This window comes from Macaca fascicularis, chromosome 14 (genome assembly GCF_037993035.2).
Source record: "Macaca fascicularis isolate 582-1 chromosome 14, T2T-MFA8v1.1".
NCBI lineage: Eukaryota > Metazoa > Chordata > Mammalia > Primates > Cercopithecidae > Macaca > Macaca fascicularis.
The window spans coordinates 130,062,648-130,077,500 of NC_088388.1; the positions used below are offsets into that span (position 1 = coordinate 130,062,648).

The following is a 14,853-nucleotide window of genomic DNA, read 5'->3' on the forward strand; positions in this document are numbered from 1 at the left end:
CCTTGTTCCTCTCTTCAGGAGGAGGTTTGGTGAGATCGTGGGGTTCATTTTTAAAGGCACAAAGTCAGAATCCTCTGGCAGCAGGAGAGGCAGGAAGAAGGGATGGCATCTGCCTTTCCTTTCAGTGGTTGAAGCCACTTTTGCCTAAGGCTTCCTTTCCAGACGCAGTCCTAGAATGTCAAGGAAAAGCCAGGTGACCCATCCGCCCCCACCACCAAAGGCAGAGCTGGTGTCCTTCTGTGTGTCCCAGGTAAGCCTGGGAGGAGGTGAGAGGACCTCACAGCCACAAAAACTACAGTTGTAGTAAGAAGTAACTCCTCCAGTCCCAACAGGTTTGTTTTTTTTTTTTTTTTTTTTTTCCGGGGGTCTCAGGGTCCGTCTAATGCAGAGCTTCTCAGATTCTGGTATCTGCCAATAGCAGTGGCATCGCCCAGTCTTACAGTTGGGTGTGTGTCTCCTCCGAATCTCATGCTGAAATGTGACCCCCAAGGTTGGAGGTGAGGCCCGGTGGGAGGTGTTTGGGTCACGGGAGCGGATCCCTCAAGAGTGGCTTGGTGGGGTTCTGGCAGTAATGAGTGAGTTCTGGCTCTGTCAGTTCACATAAGATCTGGTTGTTAGAAAGAGCCTGGCACCTCCCACACTGGCTCTTGTTCCCTCTCTCACCATGTGACACACCCACTCCCCTTGCCTTTCGCCATGAGTGGAAGCTCCCTGAGGCCTCACCAGAAGCTGGCATTGGAGCCATGCTACTTATACAGCCTGCAGAACTGTGAGCCAAATAAACCTCTTTTCTTTATAAATTACCCAGTCTCAAGTATTCTTTTATAGCAATGCAAAATGGATTAATCCACCCAGCTACTCAGAAATGAAAAATCTCAGGCCACATGGAAATGTACTCAATTGGAAACGCTGGGCCTGGGGCTCTCACCTGTGTTTTACCTCGCCCCCTCCTGGTCCTCAGGCACACTCGAGCACGCTGCTTTCCATATTGGGCTCCATGTTGGAATCACTTAGAGAGTTTGTAGAAACAGAAGTGCGACCGGGCGCGGTGGCTCAAGCCTGTAATCCCAGCACTTTGGGAGGCCAAGATGGGCGGATCACGAGGTCAGGAGATCAAGACCATCCTGGCTAACACAGTGAAACCCCGTCTCTACTAAAAAATACAAAAAACTAACCGGGCGAGGTGGTGGGCGCCTGTAGTCCAGCTACTCGGGAGGCTGAGGCAGGAGAACGGCGTAAACCCGGGAGGCGGAGCTTGCAGTGAGCTGAGATCCAGCCACTGCACTCCAGCCTGGGCGACAGAGCGAGACTCCGTCTCAAAAAAAAAAAAAGTGCAGGGTCCCACTCTCAAGGATTATGAGGTGATTGGGTTGGGATACAACTTGGGCATGCGTGTTTTTCAAGTCTTCTGAAGTCATTCTTGTGTGCAGACAAAGCTGAGAACTACTGGCTTAGGATCTGATAGCTCAGCTGTTAAGAAAAGCGGGGCTCCCATCCTTACCCTACACCAGAGTTATCCTTTGTGTTTTCTGGAATTCTTAGCAATTTCCAGATACTTGCTCCATCATCCAGGAGAAGATACTAATTAGTAGCATTTAATCTGGTACCTTCCTCCTTCCTTTTTGGAAAAACAGGAAACCTGAAACAAGGCAAGGTCAGCAACAACCTCCGGGCCTTCCAGAAACACAAAGAAGTCTCTGGCTTGGTTGTTTCTGTGCAGAGGGCTGCTCTCAGCTGCTTTGCTGTAAAAGACACAGATGGGAGGCTGTGGGCTCAGCCTGCTGGTGGGCTGGGACCACAGACCCTGTCGAGTCCATACCCCACTCAGGAGTGGTGGAGAAAGGAGGGTGGGCTGGCAGGGAGGACAGTTGAGATTCCCTAGATGTTTAGCACATTGTTTTGTCTGACTGTGGAAATTAATAATATGCTCCCTGGAATGAAAAGAAAAATCTCCTGCCCAGCCAAGCTCCATGTGAGGCAATGAAGGGGAAGGAAAAGTGCTGCTCAGAGAAACTGTAGTCTCCACTGGAAGACTTAGAGCAGCATAGAAGCAGTGCCATTCTGAAATGCTGGGACCAAATCCATTGCCCATCTGGGCACCTGCCCCGTTCCACCATTGAACCTGTGCCTTAGGTCCCGGGAGGACCTCCTCCCTCAGCCTGGGAAGGAATGGGAGGGCAGATGAGGAACAGCCTAAATCAGTAGTCAGTTATCTCTGCTTCTCCTTTATTTCCCTCAAATCCACCAGATCCTCGCCTGCCATTTTCCTGGGCCTCAGTATTCCCACCAGCGAAGTGTTAGTGCCAGACCTCACACTCTAGGGCATAGAGGAGACGTGGGTAGGTAAAGAGAGAAGGCTTTGCATTCCAGCAGTGTTTTATGCAAGGAAAGAAAAGACTACAGGAAAAAAAGTGTAAGAGATTCGTCTCCATACCACCACCATCCCAGTTAGGCGGGTGGCTGGAGAAAAGATTTTAAATCCACCCACATAGTCTTTTAAAAAGACTTGCCTAAAAATACTGCACCTCTAGATGACCCCACTTCATTTCTCCCCCTAAAAAGACACAGAAGCAACTCTCCCTTTCTTTTCCTTCCTGTGATGCAGCATGGGCTGTGAGGAGGCACTTCTGAATCCAGTGAAGAACTGCAGGCATTGAGGAACCATCCTCCCAACCGCATGGATAGACTTGGGACTTGACATAGGTCCTTGACAGATGCTAAGGAGAAGGAGTTGGAGGCTTGGCCACCTGTAGCCTGTGTCACAGATATACTGCTGCAGGTCACAGGAGGCAGAGCTCCTACTGATGGGTTTTGCGGTTCAGTTTGGACAAAGGAGGAGGGCGGGGCATGAGAGCCGGGGAGGAGGAGGAAGGAGCACTACCTGGTTCTGCTCCTGCGTGCTGAGCCCTGGCTTTTTCACCCTGTTTTCCTTTTCTTGGAGGCCCAAAAGTCTTCAGAGAGGGTGTTTGAGACAGAGCTCGTCTAGGTCCGAGTCTGGAGTAGGTATGGAACTGTCACTATAAACACTTCCCAAGGAGATGATAACCCACTTCTGCAGAAAGCACTTGAACTACACGTGGAATCTGTTCTTTTCAGGTTTGACCGAGCCCTCTGTGCTCCGTGAGCCACCGTGGTGGTCTGGCACTGTTGCTCAGTTCTCAGAGGCTGAGAAGTGTCCCTGGCTCTGGGACTGAGGGGGTTAACGGAGTGCTTCTCTGCACTCACTGTTAGCGGGACGATGGCTGGCCTGGAGAAGGACAAGCTCTTCAGATGAAACCGTCTTTGAGCAGTTGAGCTGTTTCCACTTGTGGTTTTACAATGGCCCTATAAAGACCAGCCAAAAAAAAGGAAAAAAAAAGTCTTCGAAAAGGGTCAGGCGAGGGGACCCTTGAGTGGAGGCCCAGCATCAAGCCAGCACTGGCCCAGTCTGAGAGTTAGCTGCAATCTAGGGTCCTGAGTCCTTTGGAGAGGCAAGCATCTGAGGCCAGCCTTGGATTTGGGAAAGGTCAGTGGGAAATTCCATCGCAGAAGAACTCTGCAGTGCGAGAAGGGGGAAAAATAAGGCAAGCTTTCCCTGGCGTGGAAGAATAAAGGGCAGAGGGTGGACCAGTGTTTTTAATGCTGCATGTCATCAGGTAGCTGCTCGCAAAGGGCCAGCCTCTCCTTGGAAGTTTTTGCTGGTGGTCTCCACCAGTTCCAGTTTGTTTTTCCTTTGTATTGTTCTTAGCACCAAAATAGAAGACACTTCTCCTGTGTCTCCTCAGAGCCCCCCATGCCCACCTCTGTCTTGTCAATAGGATGCCATATGACAGCTCAGCGTCTCCTCATCTGTGTGCCTCGCCAGGACGTAAGGAGGCAGGCATCATATCTCTTATCTCTGGAGTCTCAGCACTATCTCAGCATATCGCAGTAGTGCGCATAGACCCACAATCTCTCATCTGCAAATTCCACATTCACAAAGGTCTGGAAACCTCGAGCTTTCTTTCAACTCATTTTGCAGAAAACCCTGGGCTAGATGTTGTCAGGGTTGCAAAGTCAAAATGTAGAAGCAGAGTGGGAACAGCAGACTCAAATGCATGGCGAAACAGAACAGAACCACCGGGCAAGGCAGGCAGCAAGCTGCTGAGTATGAGGGGAAGAGTGAGGCGTGAGTGACACATTCTGAGATGAGCTCTGAAGAGACCTGAGGGGCCAGGTGGCACTTAAGCTGGGTTTAAATTGTAGATAAGGTTTGCACAGATAAAGGGGTGGGGTGGGGAGATAATCGTGGGACAGCATGGTTTTCTATTTCCCTTACTTTTTATAGACATATTGCTCTCTTTCCATTAAGCTTTCAATCTCTCCCAGGGCTAGGATCTTAGTCCCGTTTCTTACATTCTGTCCACTGTACACAGAAAATGCAGTCATCTCTCAGAATGTTCCCATTCAATAAGAAATTATTCTGGGACTTACACACAGAATGTGCTTGAGAAGATTTTCTTGAATGAATAACTTAAGGGCCTGTAATTTGTTTTCATTCATAAACTTTATTTTTGGAGCAGTTTTAGGTTCCAGTAAAATAAGAGGAAAATACAGAGTATTCTCACAGACCCCTTTTCCCACTGCCCCACAGCCTCCCCAACTGTTGACATTCCACACCCACGTGGTGCAGCTCTTACACCAACCTACATGGACGCGTCATTATGTGGATGCCCGTTTGTCCTTGCATTCTCTCTTATTCAAGAGTAACAGAGGAGGCAGACGAGGACGGCATGTCTTGCTCTGATTCAGCGGCCTCTCTTTCCTCCCCCTACTTAGAGGTTCCTGGTCTGCAGAGAAACTTGCCCAGATGCAAAGCCACAGAGCAGAGACGGCAGGATCACAAGCTTTAAAAGGTGTAAGCAGCTGGACGCGATGGCTCATGCCTGTAATTCCAGCACTTTGGCAGGCTGAGGTGGGCAGATCACCAGAGGTTAGGAGTTAGAGAACAGCCTGGACAGCATGGCAAAACCCTGTCTCTACTAATAATACAAAAAATTAGCTGGGCGTAGTGGCAGGCGCTTGTAATCCCAGCTACTCGGGAGGCTGAGGCACGAGAATCGCTTGAACCCGGGCATCAGAGGTTGGCAGTGAGCTGATATCGCACCACTGCACTCCCTGGGCGGCAGAGTGAGACTCCAAAAAGAAGAAAAAAATAGATGTAAGCACTGAGAAGGCAGAGAGCGCTTCCCTGTGCAATAGAGGGAGACATGTAGGCATAGATATTAAAGATGGAAAAGACCTCTGGGATCAGTTCCCTCCCTCAGGGTCCAGAGCCAGGGAAGTATTCACGGAACTGCTGCCTCTGATGTCTCATTGACTGACCGCAGTCAAAACCACACATTTTTCACCAGCTCCCAGGGCAGCTGAGGCCAAGTGATCTCTTCTCCCATGAGTGTGGCCTCAAGAACAGAGGTACTGACGCCACCAGCCCCTTGAAGTGTTTTGTTCTTTACAGTTTGAAAAGCACATTTCAAGTATCGTTGCAGCTTCACCACACCCTAGTGTGCAGGGTGCTTCGGGGTCTTCAAATCTCACAGGTGAGAGAGCTTCAGGGAGCGAGGCGATAGCCCTTCATCGCACTGGGTGAGGGAGTTGAGCCAGACCCTGTATACTGAGCCCTCAGCCCACGCTTTCTGTAGGGCATGGTGGGTGGACCATTGACTTCAGGGTCCTCTGGCCACTGCTTGTGATAATATCAGATCAATTGTATTTAGTTTAACATTCATAATGAGAAAAAAACTGGTCATCCTCCTGAAGTATGGTGTTTTAATTTATGTATAGCAAGAAATATTTCTGAGTCAAATACTGTTAGGAAAAGTTTAAGCATAGATGTTTACCTCGAACCCTCTCCAAGTCTTCAATATACTAATGTGATCAGGATGCAATATTTGACCGTAATTCCGTTTCTGGCAGAGCATCTTGATTGGGGGATGCAGCAACAGAATTGGGGGACATATGGCTGCTTTTCTCTCCAGGGCTCAGCTCTGAGCTGTCCTCCACAGAGGGTCTCATAGGAGCTTGGAGGAGGAAAGATGGAAAACTGAAAGCTCCAAGAATAGGCTAAAAGGAACTGAGTTATTCAGGCATAATAAGAAGAAGGCACTAGCAGGACATTGAAGTCAATTTTCCAATATGTGAGCATGTGAAGGATCCACTACATAGCGTGGTGGGTGAGGGGCTGTTCTTGCAAGTTGAATGCTCAGAGCCTGGCTTCCCTTCAGCCAACAGGACAGAACCGAATCAGTCGGCCTCAAGGAGCTTGCTGCATGAAGACAGGGAGCCTCTGGGGCCAGGAGCCAGGCAAGGCAGGGACTCAGCATCTCAGGGTTCTCAAAGGGTCCCACAGGACTCAGGTGGACCAGTTTGCATCCTGTACTGAGACAGGGGCCTGAACACAATGACCCATTCAGGTGGTTGTTGGCCTCAGGGTGCTGCAATAATGAGATTTTCTGTAGAAGCAGGTCTGAAAGATAGATGCTGCAGGATGAAGTGGGGGATGGAGACCTTGGGTGAATTCATCCACACCCAAACCAGGAGAGCTGGGGGGTGAGGGTGAGGGAGGGAGAGAGGAGGAAGACTCAGAGCAGAGTCATTTGAAAGAGCCCCGAAGCCACCGGGTGGAAAGTCACCCTGCGGGGAGCTGACCTTCCTCCCTCCTCCCGAGAGGCTCCAGCCGGCGCTGACCCTGGGTCTTAGCTCTGTGGCCTGTGAGAAAAGAGGCAAAAACCAGCTCCTCGTGCCTCGAAACCTTGCTGCCAACATCTGAGGGCAGGCCTTGATCTCTGGGTCTGTGCACCCCCCCTTATTCCTTCCTGACCTTTCATCCATGAAGCTGGGACAGATGATGTGGGGCTAGGGTGGTGAAGAGGGACGGGGGATGCAAAGAAACAAAAGGAAAATCATGAAGGGAGACTGGGCCCTGGGGATGGGTTACTTGCAAAATCCTGAGTTTCATTAAATATAGAAAGGTAGGATGAAAAAATAATATTCACTCATTGTTACAGTTTCAAAGTCGGAAGCTGGCCTTGATTTCAAAGAACTTGTGTGTAATGTGATGCATGGCTTTCTCTTCTGTCTCTTTTTATAGGTAAGTGACATTTCATTCTGCTCATCCCCAAGGCAAAGTTGGATGTTTTTAAAGTGGAAAAAAAAATGAGCGGAAAAAGAAACGGGGAAGGTGGGAAGAGGTGGAAGTGGAAGGGCACAGGTAGGTGCATACTCAATTCTTCATCTTTTGCACGGACTGGTGGGGGGTCTTCCCCCCAGATTCGGTGGAGAATCCTTTCCTCAGGACGGAAGGTCCAGACGGTGACTGTGACTGTTGAGATGATGATGGCTTTGCTCTTTGAAAGGGGTTTGTCTTGTGACACAATGGCCAGCACTTTTGCTAAGAGGTCTTTCCTGGGTGAAGTTTCAAGTCAGAAAGGATTTGAGGTTTTGCACCCTAATGCTATGTGTCAGCTACATTGCTGTGAGTAGGGCCTAGAGGAAGTAGGGAGAAGTGTACCGGATTAAAACATTCCAGGAAGGAAAATCAAGAACAAGGAAGAATGTCATTCCTGACATGGTCAGGCAGAAAATGGTTTGGAAATTTCTGAACAGAAAGGAGGTTTGTGGGAAAACTGAGATCTTGTACATTAAGAATTTTTTACTTAATTTTATGGTCTGTCCAACTACTGTCAATGTATTTTTCTATTCCTGCCTGGTCGCAGAGGCTGAAACATCACTTATTTTCTCTTTAGCATGAGGCAGAGTAGCTTTCTAAAGGAGCTAGGGGCTGGTTTGTCATTGTAGTCACTGTACCTTTTCTTGGTCAGTCAAGAAAGGCGTTTTGAAGTTCCAGACTAGTTTTGACTTTCTACTGCTCTTAAATATAATTGCTTTCCCCTAAGAGTAGAGTGAAAATGCTCTTTTTTTTCCACCTGTGAGTTGCCAACAATCCACTGATATAATTGACTGATGGCTCTGTCCCACATGTATTTGTTATTTTCTTTGAGAGAGAGAGAAACGTAAACCATTCTATTTAACAGTCTATAAATCCAGACCGGAAACATAAAACTCAATTCAATAAAAATATTGAACATACTCAGTTTTATCTTATGTCCAATTAAAGGAGATCAACAGAATGAAGTGGGGGCTGGGTTAGCAGAAAGGGGAAAAAGACAAAAACAATTTCAACTATGTCTAAGGCCTCAGAGGAAATGCTCTCGCACACACACGAGAGATAAATCTATAGGCTTCGGAAATCTTCGAAAGAGACAAAAATACTAGAGTTTGTTCCTGAAAGTGTATAATTCTATTTCTATCATTTGAATACACAGATGTTCTTTAAATCTTCTTTCCCTTGCTTTTCACAAAGAGGGGGCATAAAAGAAAACTCAAAACCCAGCTTCCCCCTCTAAATTAGGAAAAGTGTCACCGTATGTTGAAAATCACAAAGCGTCTTTTTTCATGATGCCATGTCCCCGTCCTGTGGTCTTTCATTTCCTCCGAAGACACTGTGACTCATGTCAGATTTACACGGCTGCAGACACACCTGGGAATGCTTCTTGGTATTTGCCATGCATAATGGGGAAAATTAAGCTGCCATGTATCTGGCTCCTAGCCCGAGCAAGGGCTGTGCACCACCCCCAACCTGCTTTGAAAGGGAAGAAGATCTACAGCCAGGAAGCACTCCTAGAAGCTGCCCAACATGGCAATAAGAAAGTGGGTTCTTAGCCACGTGGCTTCCTGCAGTCCCTCTGCCACTGCCAAGGCCTGTGGATCAAGGCTGATGGAGTCACTGATTTAGCGGGAACATTCGTGTCTTTTTGAGTGTGTTCACAGAATAAGGGCTGCAACATAATTGCCCCCTGGTCTTGAGGTCCTCCCTTTGCTGCATAGGGTAGGTATTGCGTGGATGAAAAGGGACGGCCTTCCCTCCTGGCTCCCTGTGGACCTCAGAGCTTGCCTTGTCAGCTCGTGGCAGGGAACGCTGAGGGGCCCAGCTTATTGTGATGGATGAAGGCAGTCCCTCAGAATTTCCCATTAATAAGGAGGTAATAGAGTATATGTTAATTTTACAAGAACATTTTCCACAGAGTATATAAGTACACGGGATATATTTGAATAGTTTTAATATGCTGTGATTCTCGGAACCATGGGAATGAAATTCTATTCGCACCTACCTAATAAACAACACATTCCCCAGCACTACTGGGCCCTGGTGGAATAAGAAGACAAAGGGGTCGTGTTTACATGCACACCCCCCCAACACACAAACGCTGGCACGTGCTCACACACACATTCACATTCTTACATGCATACTCACAGAACTGCGATTGTACCTTTGAAAGGTGACAAGGAGCAAAGACATTTTTCAGAATTAGAGCTGGCCTCTCAGTGTTGTTTCCCAGATACATGTGTCCTGTTTCGTCACCCTCATCGCTCACCAAACGCCTGGCCCCGTCGCTGTGTTTAACTTCACAGCTTGGCTGCTGAATGCGCCACGCTCTTCGTTTGCTTGGAATCCATCGATCTGGCTGTCTCCCTAGCGCCAGTGCCCCAGGTTGGCACAGTTAATCATCTTGGGTCCAACATTGATCTCTGTCACTCCATTCCTCTCTCTGCCTCGGGTCCTGAGGCTTTCCTTGACCCCTCTGTCTGTCGGCAGCAGGGGCCGGGCCACTGAGAGGGAGGGTTTCTGCTGCTCAGCTCTGGTTCTCTAGCTTTGAGGGAGCAGCAGTGAGTGTGAGGGGGACTGTGGGCACCACTACTAGCAGAGATGGAAACAAAGAAATGTGTGGTCTTCAACAGCAAGTCACACCCTTGCCAGCCTTGGCAAAGCCGGCTTTGAGGACTGAGGATTGCTGGGATTCCCTCTCTCTCTTTGGACAAGGATGTTTTTGTAACCATTTTTTTTTTTTTTTTTAGCTAAGCCTTACTAAGAGTCAGACACCTTACTAAACAATACACACAGACACACACAGATTTATCTTATTTTCAAAGCAATTCTATGATACTGGTTTTATCATCCTCTTCTTACAAACAAGGAAATCCAGACTTAAAGTGATGAGGTAATTTGCCCAAGGTCACATGACCTTGAAGCTTGAATTAGAACTTGTGTCTCGCTTACTACAGTATTTGTGCACTTAACTGCTGTGGGATGAAAATCCTATCCCCAAAGAGCAGAGGGTGACAAGAAAGGAAAGTCTCTGGACCACCCTGGGCTTGCTCCCCTCTAGCTTTGCAGATCAACCAAACTCTTGACTGCTAGGCCTCTCTGGACAGGGCTCCAGTGGAGCCAGCACAGGCAGGTGACAAAGAGCCGGGCCCAGATTTAGAAGAACCCAGTTTGAGACCTGCATCTGTTACCAATTTGCTGTGTGCCCTTGGGCAATTTATTAAATTCTCTGAACCTCTCAACATGAGGACAGAAGCGTGTCAGTGTAATACTGTATAAGCTTAACCAGAGACCAAGTACCTGTAAAAGGATGCTCTGACAATATTTAATAATTATCATTACTTGAAAAATCCCCTTTCACCATGGCCTTCCAAATTTCTGAATCTAGTTCTTGATTTTTCTAATGAGGTCTAGAATTTTTGCCAACACAAGGAACAGTTCTTGGCAGCTTTCTGCATCTTCACTTCCTTTCAATACCAGGCCTAGTGGAGAGCAAAATTAGCCTGCCAATCACTCAGAGGCGTATGGGCCCCAGGAAATTAAATTCCCTCTCTCTCCAGCTGTCTATCCCCAGTGCCAGGTACCAAATGAACACGCGCCATACGTTGCAGTTCCCGTGTCTTCTTCTTCCTATATGTTAATTTGATAATTTTAGTAAAATAAACCAAGTAGATTTGAGATGTAGTTCATTATCCCCAAAGTCAAGAGATTATAGAATGCCGTTAGTCAGAAGGGGGCCACTGCTCTCTTCCATTGATTATTATTATTATTTTTTTTTAGATTTTAATATTTCCTTTTCCCAGCAACATTTAAAAGCCACTCTTTTACATCTGTTGCCATCCTTTAATGACAGACAGAATAAAGGGACGATTGTTACTCAGAGAAGCTAAACAAAGGGACTAGGATCACTTGGCACATCCTCGTGTGTGCCTGACTTTGAACTCCTGGAGCCCATATCCTCCGCGCCTCTGTTGGGCACCAGAGACAGGACCCACAGAACTGCTTCCTGCAGCCACGGATGGGTACCCAACAAGCCTTAGGGAGAACCGTGCTCTAAATGCCATCTGTGTTTGCCAGTGGCATTCACGCGTTCCCTCCTGTCCCTCAGGGAAATTAAGAAGGGATCTCCTCTCAAGGCTGACACCTGGAGACAGCGGCTTCCTGTTACCCATCCTTCCCACGCCTCATCTCTGGAGTGAGTTATCTTAATCCTGACATTTGCCCAGTCATTCAGAATGTAAACCTTTTTGTACTACAGGGTAAAAAATATTTTGGGTAAACAGTGATTGCATTGATGTGAAAAGCCAAGTAGAGATCCCTGGTAAGGGAAGGATAAAGAGCTTTGTCCATACTGTTTGGTCACTGTTACAGGCTGAACAGGATCTTTCCAAAATTTACATGTTGAAGTCCTGACCTCCAGTAATTCAGAAGGTGACTGTATTGGGAGATACTTAAAGAGGTGATTAGGGCAAAAAGAGGTCATCTGGCTGGGCCCGAATCCAACATGACTGATGTCCTTATAGAAAGCGATGGGGACACAGCACACAGCGAGGAGAGTTCATGCGAAGACACAGAAAGAAGGCGACCATTTGCAAGAGATGCCTGAGAGGAAACTGATGCTGCCGACATATTGATCTTGAACTTCTAACCTGCAGAGTGCAAGGAAATAAATTTCTGTTGCCTAAGCTACCCAGTCTAGGGTATTTTGTGACGGCAGCCCTAGCAAACTAAAAAAGTCACAAAATGCATCCATCTAGACTCAGTCCCAATGTCTGGGAACAAGCAGAACTGGCCGTCAGCCTCGGAAAGGAGGCAGGCTTCCGAGACAAATTCCCACCCCACCGTATTTTGCCTGACGTTTGTCAATTTCCCATGTTGATCTCCAGTTTCCTTATCTGTGCGCTGTGAATGATATATATCTCAATGCTGTTTTGAAAATTAATTGAGATAAGGAATAATAAATAGTTTAAGACACACATTGCTCAATATCCAGTTTTGCGAACTCTATTTCTCTTAATGGTCATAGGAATAAAAATATACAGTAAATGTGACGTTGTAATGTGTAGTCTATACTAGGCTACATATTCACTAAGATCACTGCATCAGTCTGGAGTATTTTTTTCTCCTGGTAACTGGAGACAACACATCTGTTCTGAGGCTTCAGTGCCCAGGGCTACTGAATTCCTCAACCTATGGTCCAGTGACTGAGTGAGGCCCGCCCTCCACCCTTCACCCTGCCTATCACTCCTTAGCTCTCAGCATTACTGCCATGGGAGAAGCAGTGCCTTAGAATATGGCTCATGAGACATCCACACCCTGCCCCTGGCCCTGCCTCCTGTCTTTTTTTTTTTTTTTTTTTTTCAGATGGAGTCTGGCTCTGTCGCCCAGGCTGGAGTGCAGTGGCCGGATCTCAGCTCACTGCAAGCTCCGCCTCCCGGGTTTACGCCATTCTTCCGCCTCAGCCTCCCGAGTAGCTGGGACTACAGGGGCCCGCCACCTCGCCCGGCTAGTTTTTTTGTATTTTTTAGTAAAGACGGGGTTTCACCGTGTTCGCCAGGATGGTCTCGATCTCCTGACCTCGTGATCGGCCTCCCAAAGTGCTGGGATTACAGGCTTGAGCCACCGCGCCCGGCCATGCCTCCTGTCTTATAATTGCCAGAGGTTTCCTTTATTTCAATGAAACTTACAGTTACAAACAGCTAAGGCCAGATTCAAGGATTCACTTCTAATGACTAGCTTCACTGAGGAGGAGGTCATTGACCATAAACACATAATATACCACAAACGCACAAGGCGTTGTGAGGGTAGAAGACCACCGGTCTGCCCCCAGCCTGGTCTACCCCATTGGAGCCATGCCTGCAACCACCCCTCCCAGAACAGAGGATCCCAGAATGAAGAGACATACTCGACAAACACATCCGATTCTGACATCCTGAGATGGGAGATGCCTATGATCTCTGGGCAGAGGTTGGCTGAAAGCCAAGTAGCCCTGGATGACATTCCCAGAGTGCCCCACCCACAACAGGGCCCTCAGCCTCTCTGGTCCACAAATGGATAAGATCAGTGCAACAGAGATGGCCAGGCTCCTGCTGAAGGACTCACAAAGCGGCACTCACTAAAGGCTGGTGACACACTACCATTCCAGTGGGACGACGTATTAGGGACGAGAGCATTCTTTTCTAGCTGTGGCTGGGATCAACATTTCTGGAAGCTGAGCTATTGGTCTGTGCCTGGGTGAGTAAAGATCCAGGTCTCACGTCTGAGAGATTCAGTTCTATGCACTGGGGTCTGGGGCCATGCGATGTTCTCTAAGGAACTGACTTAGAGGCCTCGGGAACTCTAGCAGAGGGGGAGGGCTTTGGCTGGCCCCTTGCTCCATGCCGTGGCCTTGGTCCTCACGATTATGCCGCAAGGAAGTAAGTGGGTTTCAGGGCTGGCTTATTGGATCTTGCCATCTCGCCTCTGTGCCCTACCTGGGATTCCTTCATTTAAAAGCTGCCTTTTCCCTTAAAGAGGAAGACCCCAATTCTGGGCAGAATCTACAAAGCCTGTGGATCCTGGCCTCTGCTTGCTCTCCGGCTCTGCTCCTCCGTGGCTTGTTCTTGTTCCAGCCACATGGGCTTTGTAGTAGTCTTTCCTCCTCCTGCCTAGAGAGCACTTCCGGTCCCTCTGTTCCTGGGTGACCCTCAGGACTCTTAATAATTCAACGGAAGACCCTTCCTTGTGAAAGTATTCCTGATCCACAGGCTGGGTGCTCACCCTCGAATCCACCCTTTTTCTTCCATGCATTTGTTTTGCTTTGAACGTAAGCATTTATCGGTGCTCTGATTCCAGCTCCCCAGTAGGGCAGCAGCCCCATGACAGCAGGTGATACACCTACTTTTGTCCCCAGTGAGCTTCCCAGAACCTGGAACCACATGAGTACTAATCCTGGTCATGGAGGGACCCAGATAGTTTCCTGCCTTACAGCAGTAAGCAAGTGTTCAGCCTCAAGTGTCTTTCAACAGGAGTAGCCTAGGAATGAAACGTCCCTGAGCAGATCTTGAGACCTTGAGGGCTTGTCACCCTGATCTCACCTTAGAACCACTGTGGAACTTTTAAACCCATAGACGCCCTCCCTGCATGCCTGAGATTCCAACTCCAACAGTCTGGGTGGGCCCGGGCATCTGCAGGTGTCTCCTCTGTGCTGCCAGGATTGGGACCCACTGCCTGGAGACACCATCTCTTCCCACTGCTGGGTTTTGATTAGTTGAACTCCAAGGGCACCTTTCTTCCAAGCTCCTAATAGTCATCGTTGCCGCACACTGTGCGATCCACTTCTGGTGCTTTCTGCGGCTTGAGCCTTGTAATGATGAGAGATAGCTTTTGTCATTCCTATTTTGTGGTTGAGAAGCCGCAGCCAGGGGAGGTTAAGTATCTTGAACAAGGCCTTGCAACTCGCATGAGAAGAGGCAGGATTTGAACTTGTGCCAATGGAACACGAGCCTGGGCTATTAGTGTCTACATTATATCACCTTACGTTCTTGTGGCAGAGGACTTTGGAAGCACTTTGTGTCATGCATGTATGTGTGCATATATATCTACATCTATCTATCTATCTATCTATCTATCTATCTATCTATCTATCTATCTATAAATATCTTCTACAGCATTTACTATCAGCAATGCCT

General features: G+C 48.1%; 1 protein-coding gene across 26 annotated transcripts in view; it reads left to right on the plus strand.

Annotated features, from left to right (window-relative positions):
* NTM (neurotrimin) overlaps nucleotides 1-14,853 on the plus strand; it is a 1,404,754-nt gene that overhangs the window by 722,379 nt on the left and 667,522 nt on the right. For 5 of the 26 annotated variants that reach the window (XM_065529242.2, XM_065529241.2, XM_065529244.2 and 2 more), the window contains one exon: nucleotides 7,109-7,228. The exons of 19 other annotated variants lie outside the window; for them this stretch is intronic. In XM_065529242.2, the coding sequence (XP_065385314.1) occupies nucleotides 7,174-7,228 (55 nt within the window). In that variant the 5' untranslated portion in view covers nucleotides 7,109-7,173. Of the gene's footprint in view, nucleotides 1-7,108; nucleotides 7,229-11,291; nucleotides 11,379-11,706 lie in introns of those variants that run through there. 2 more of the 26 variants (XM_074015663.1, XR_012423935.1) reach the window with 2 other exon arrangements.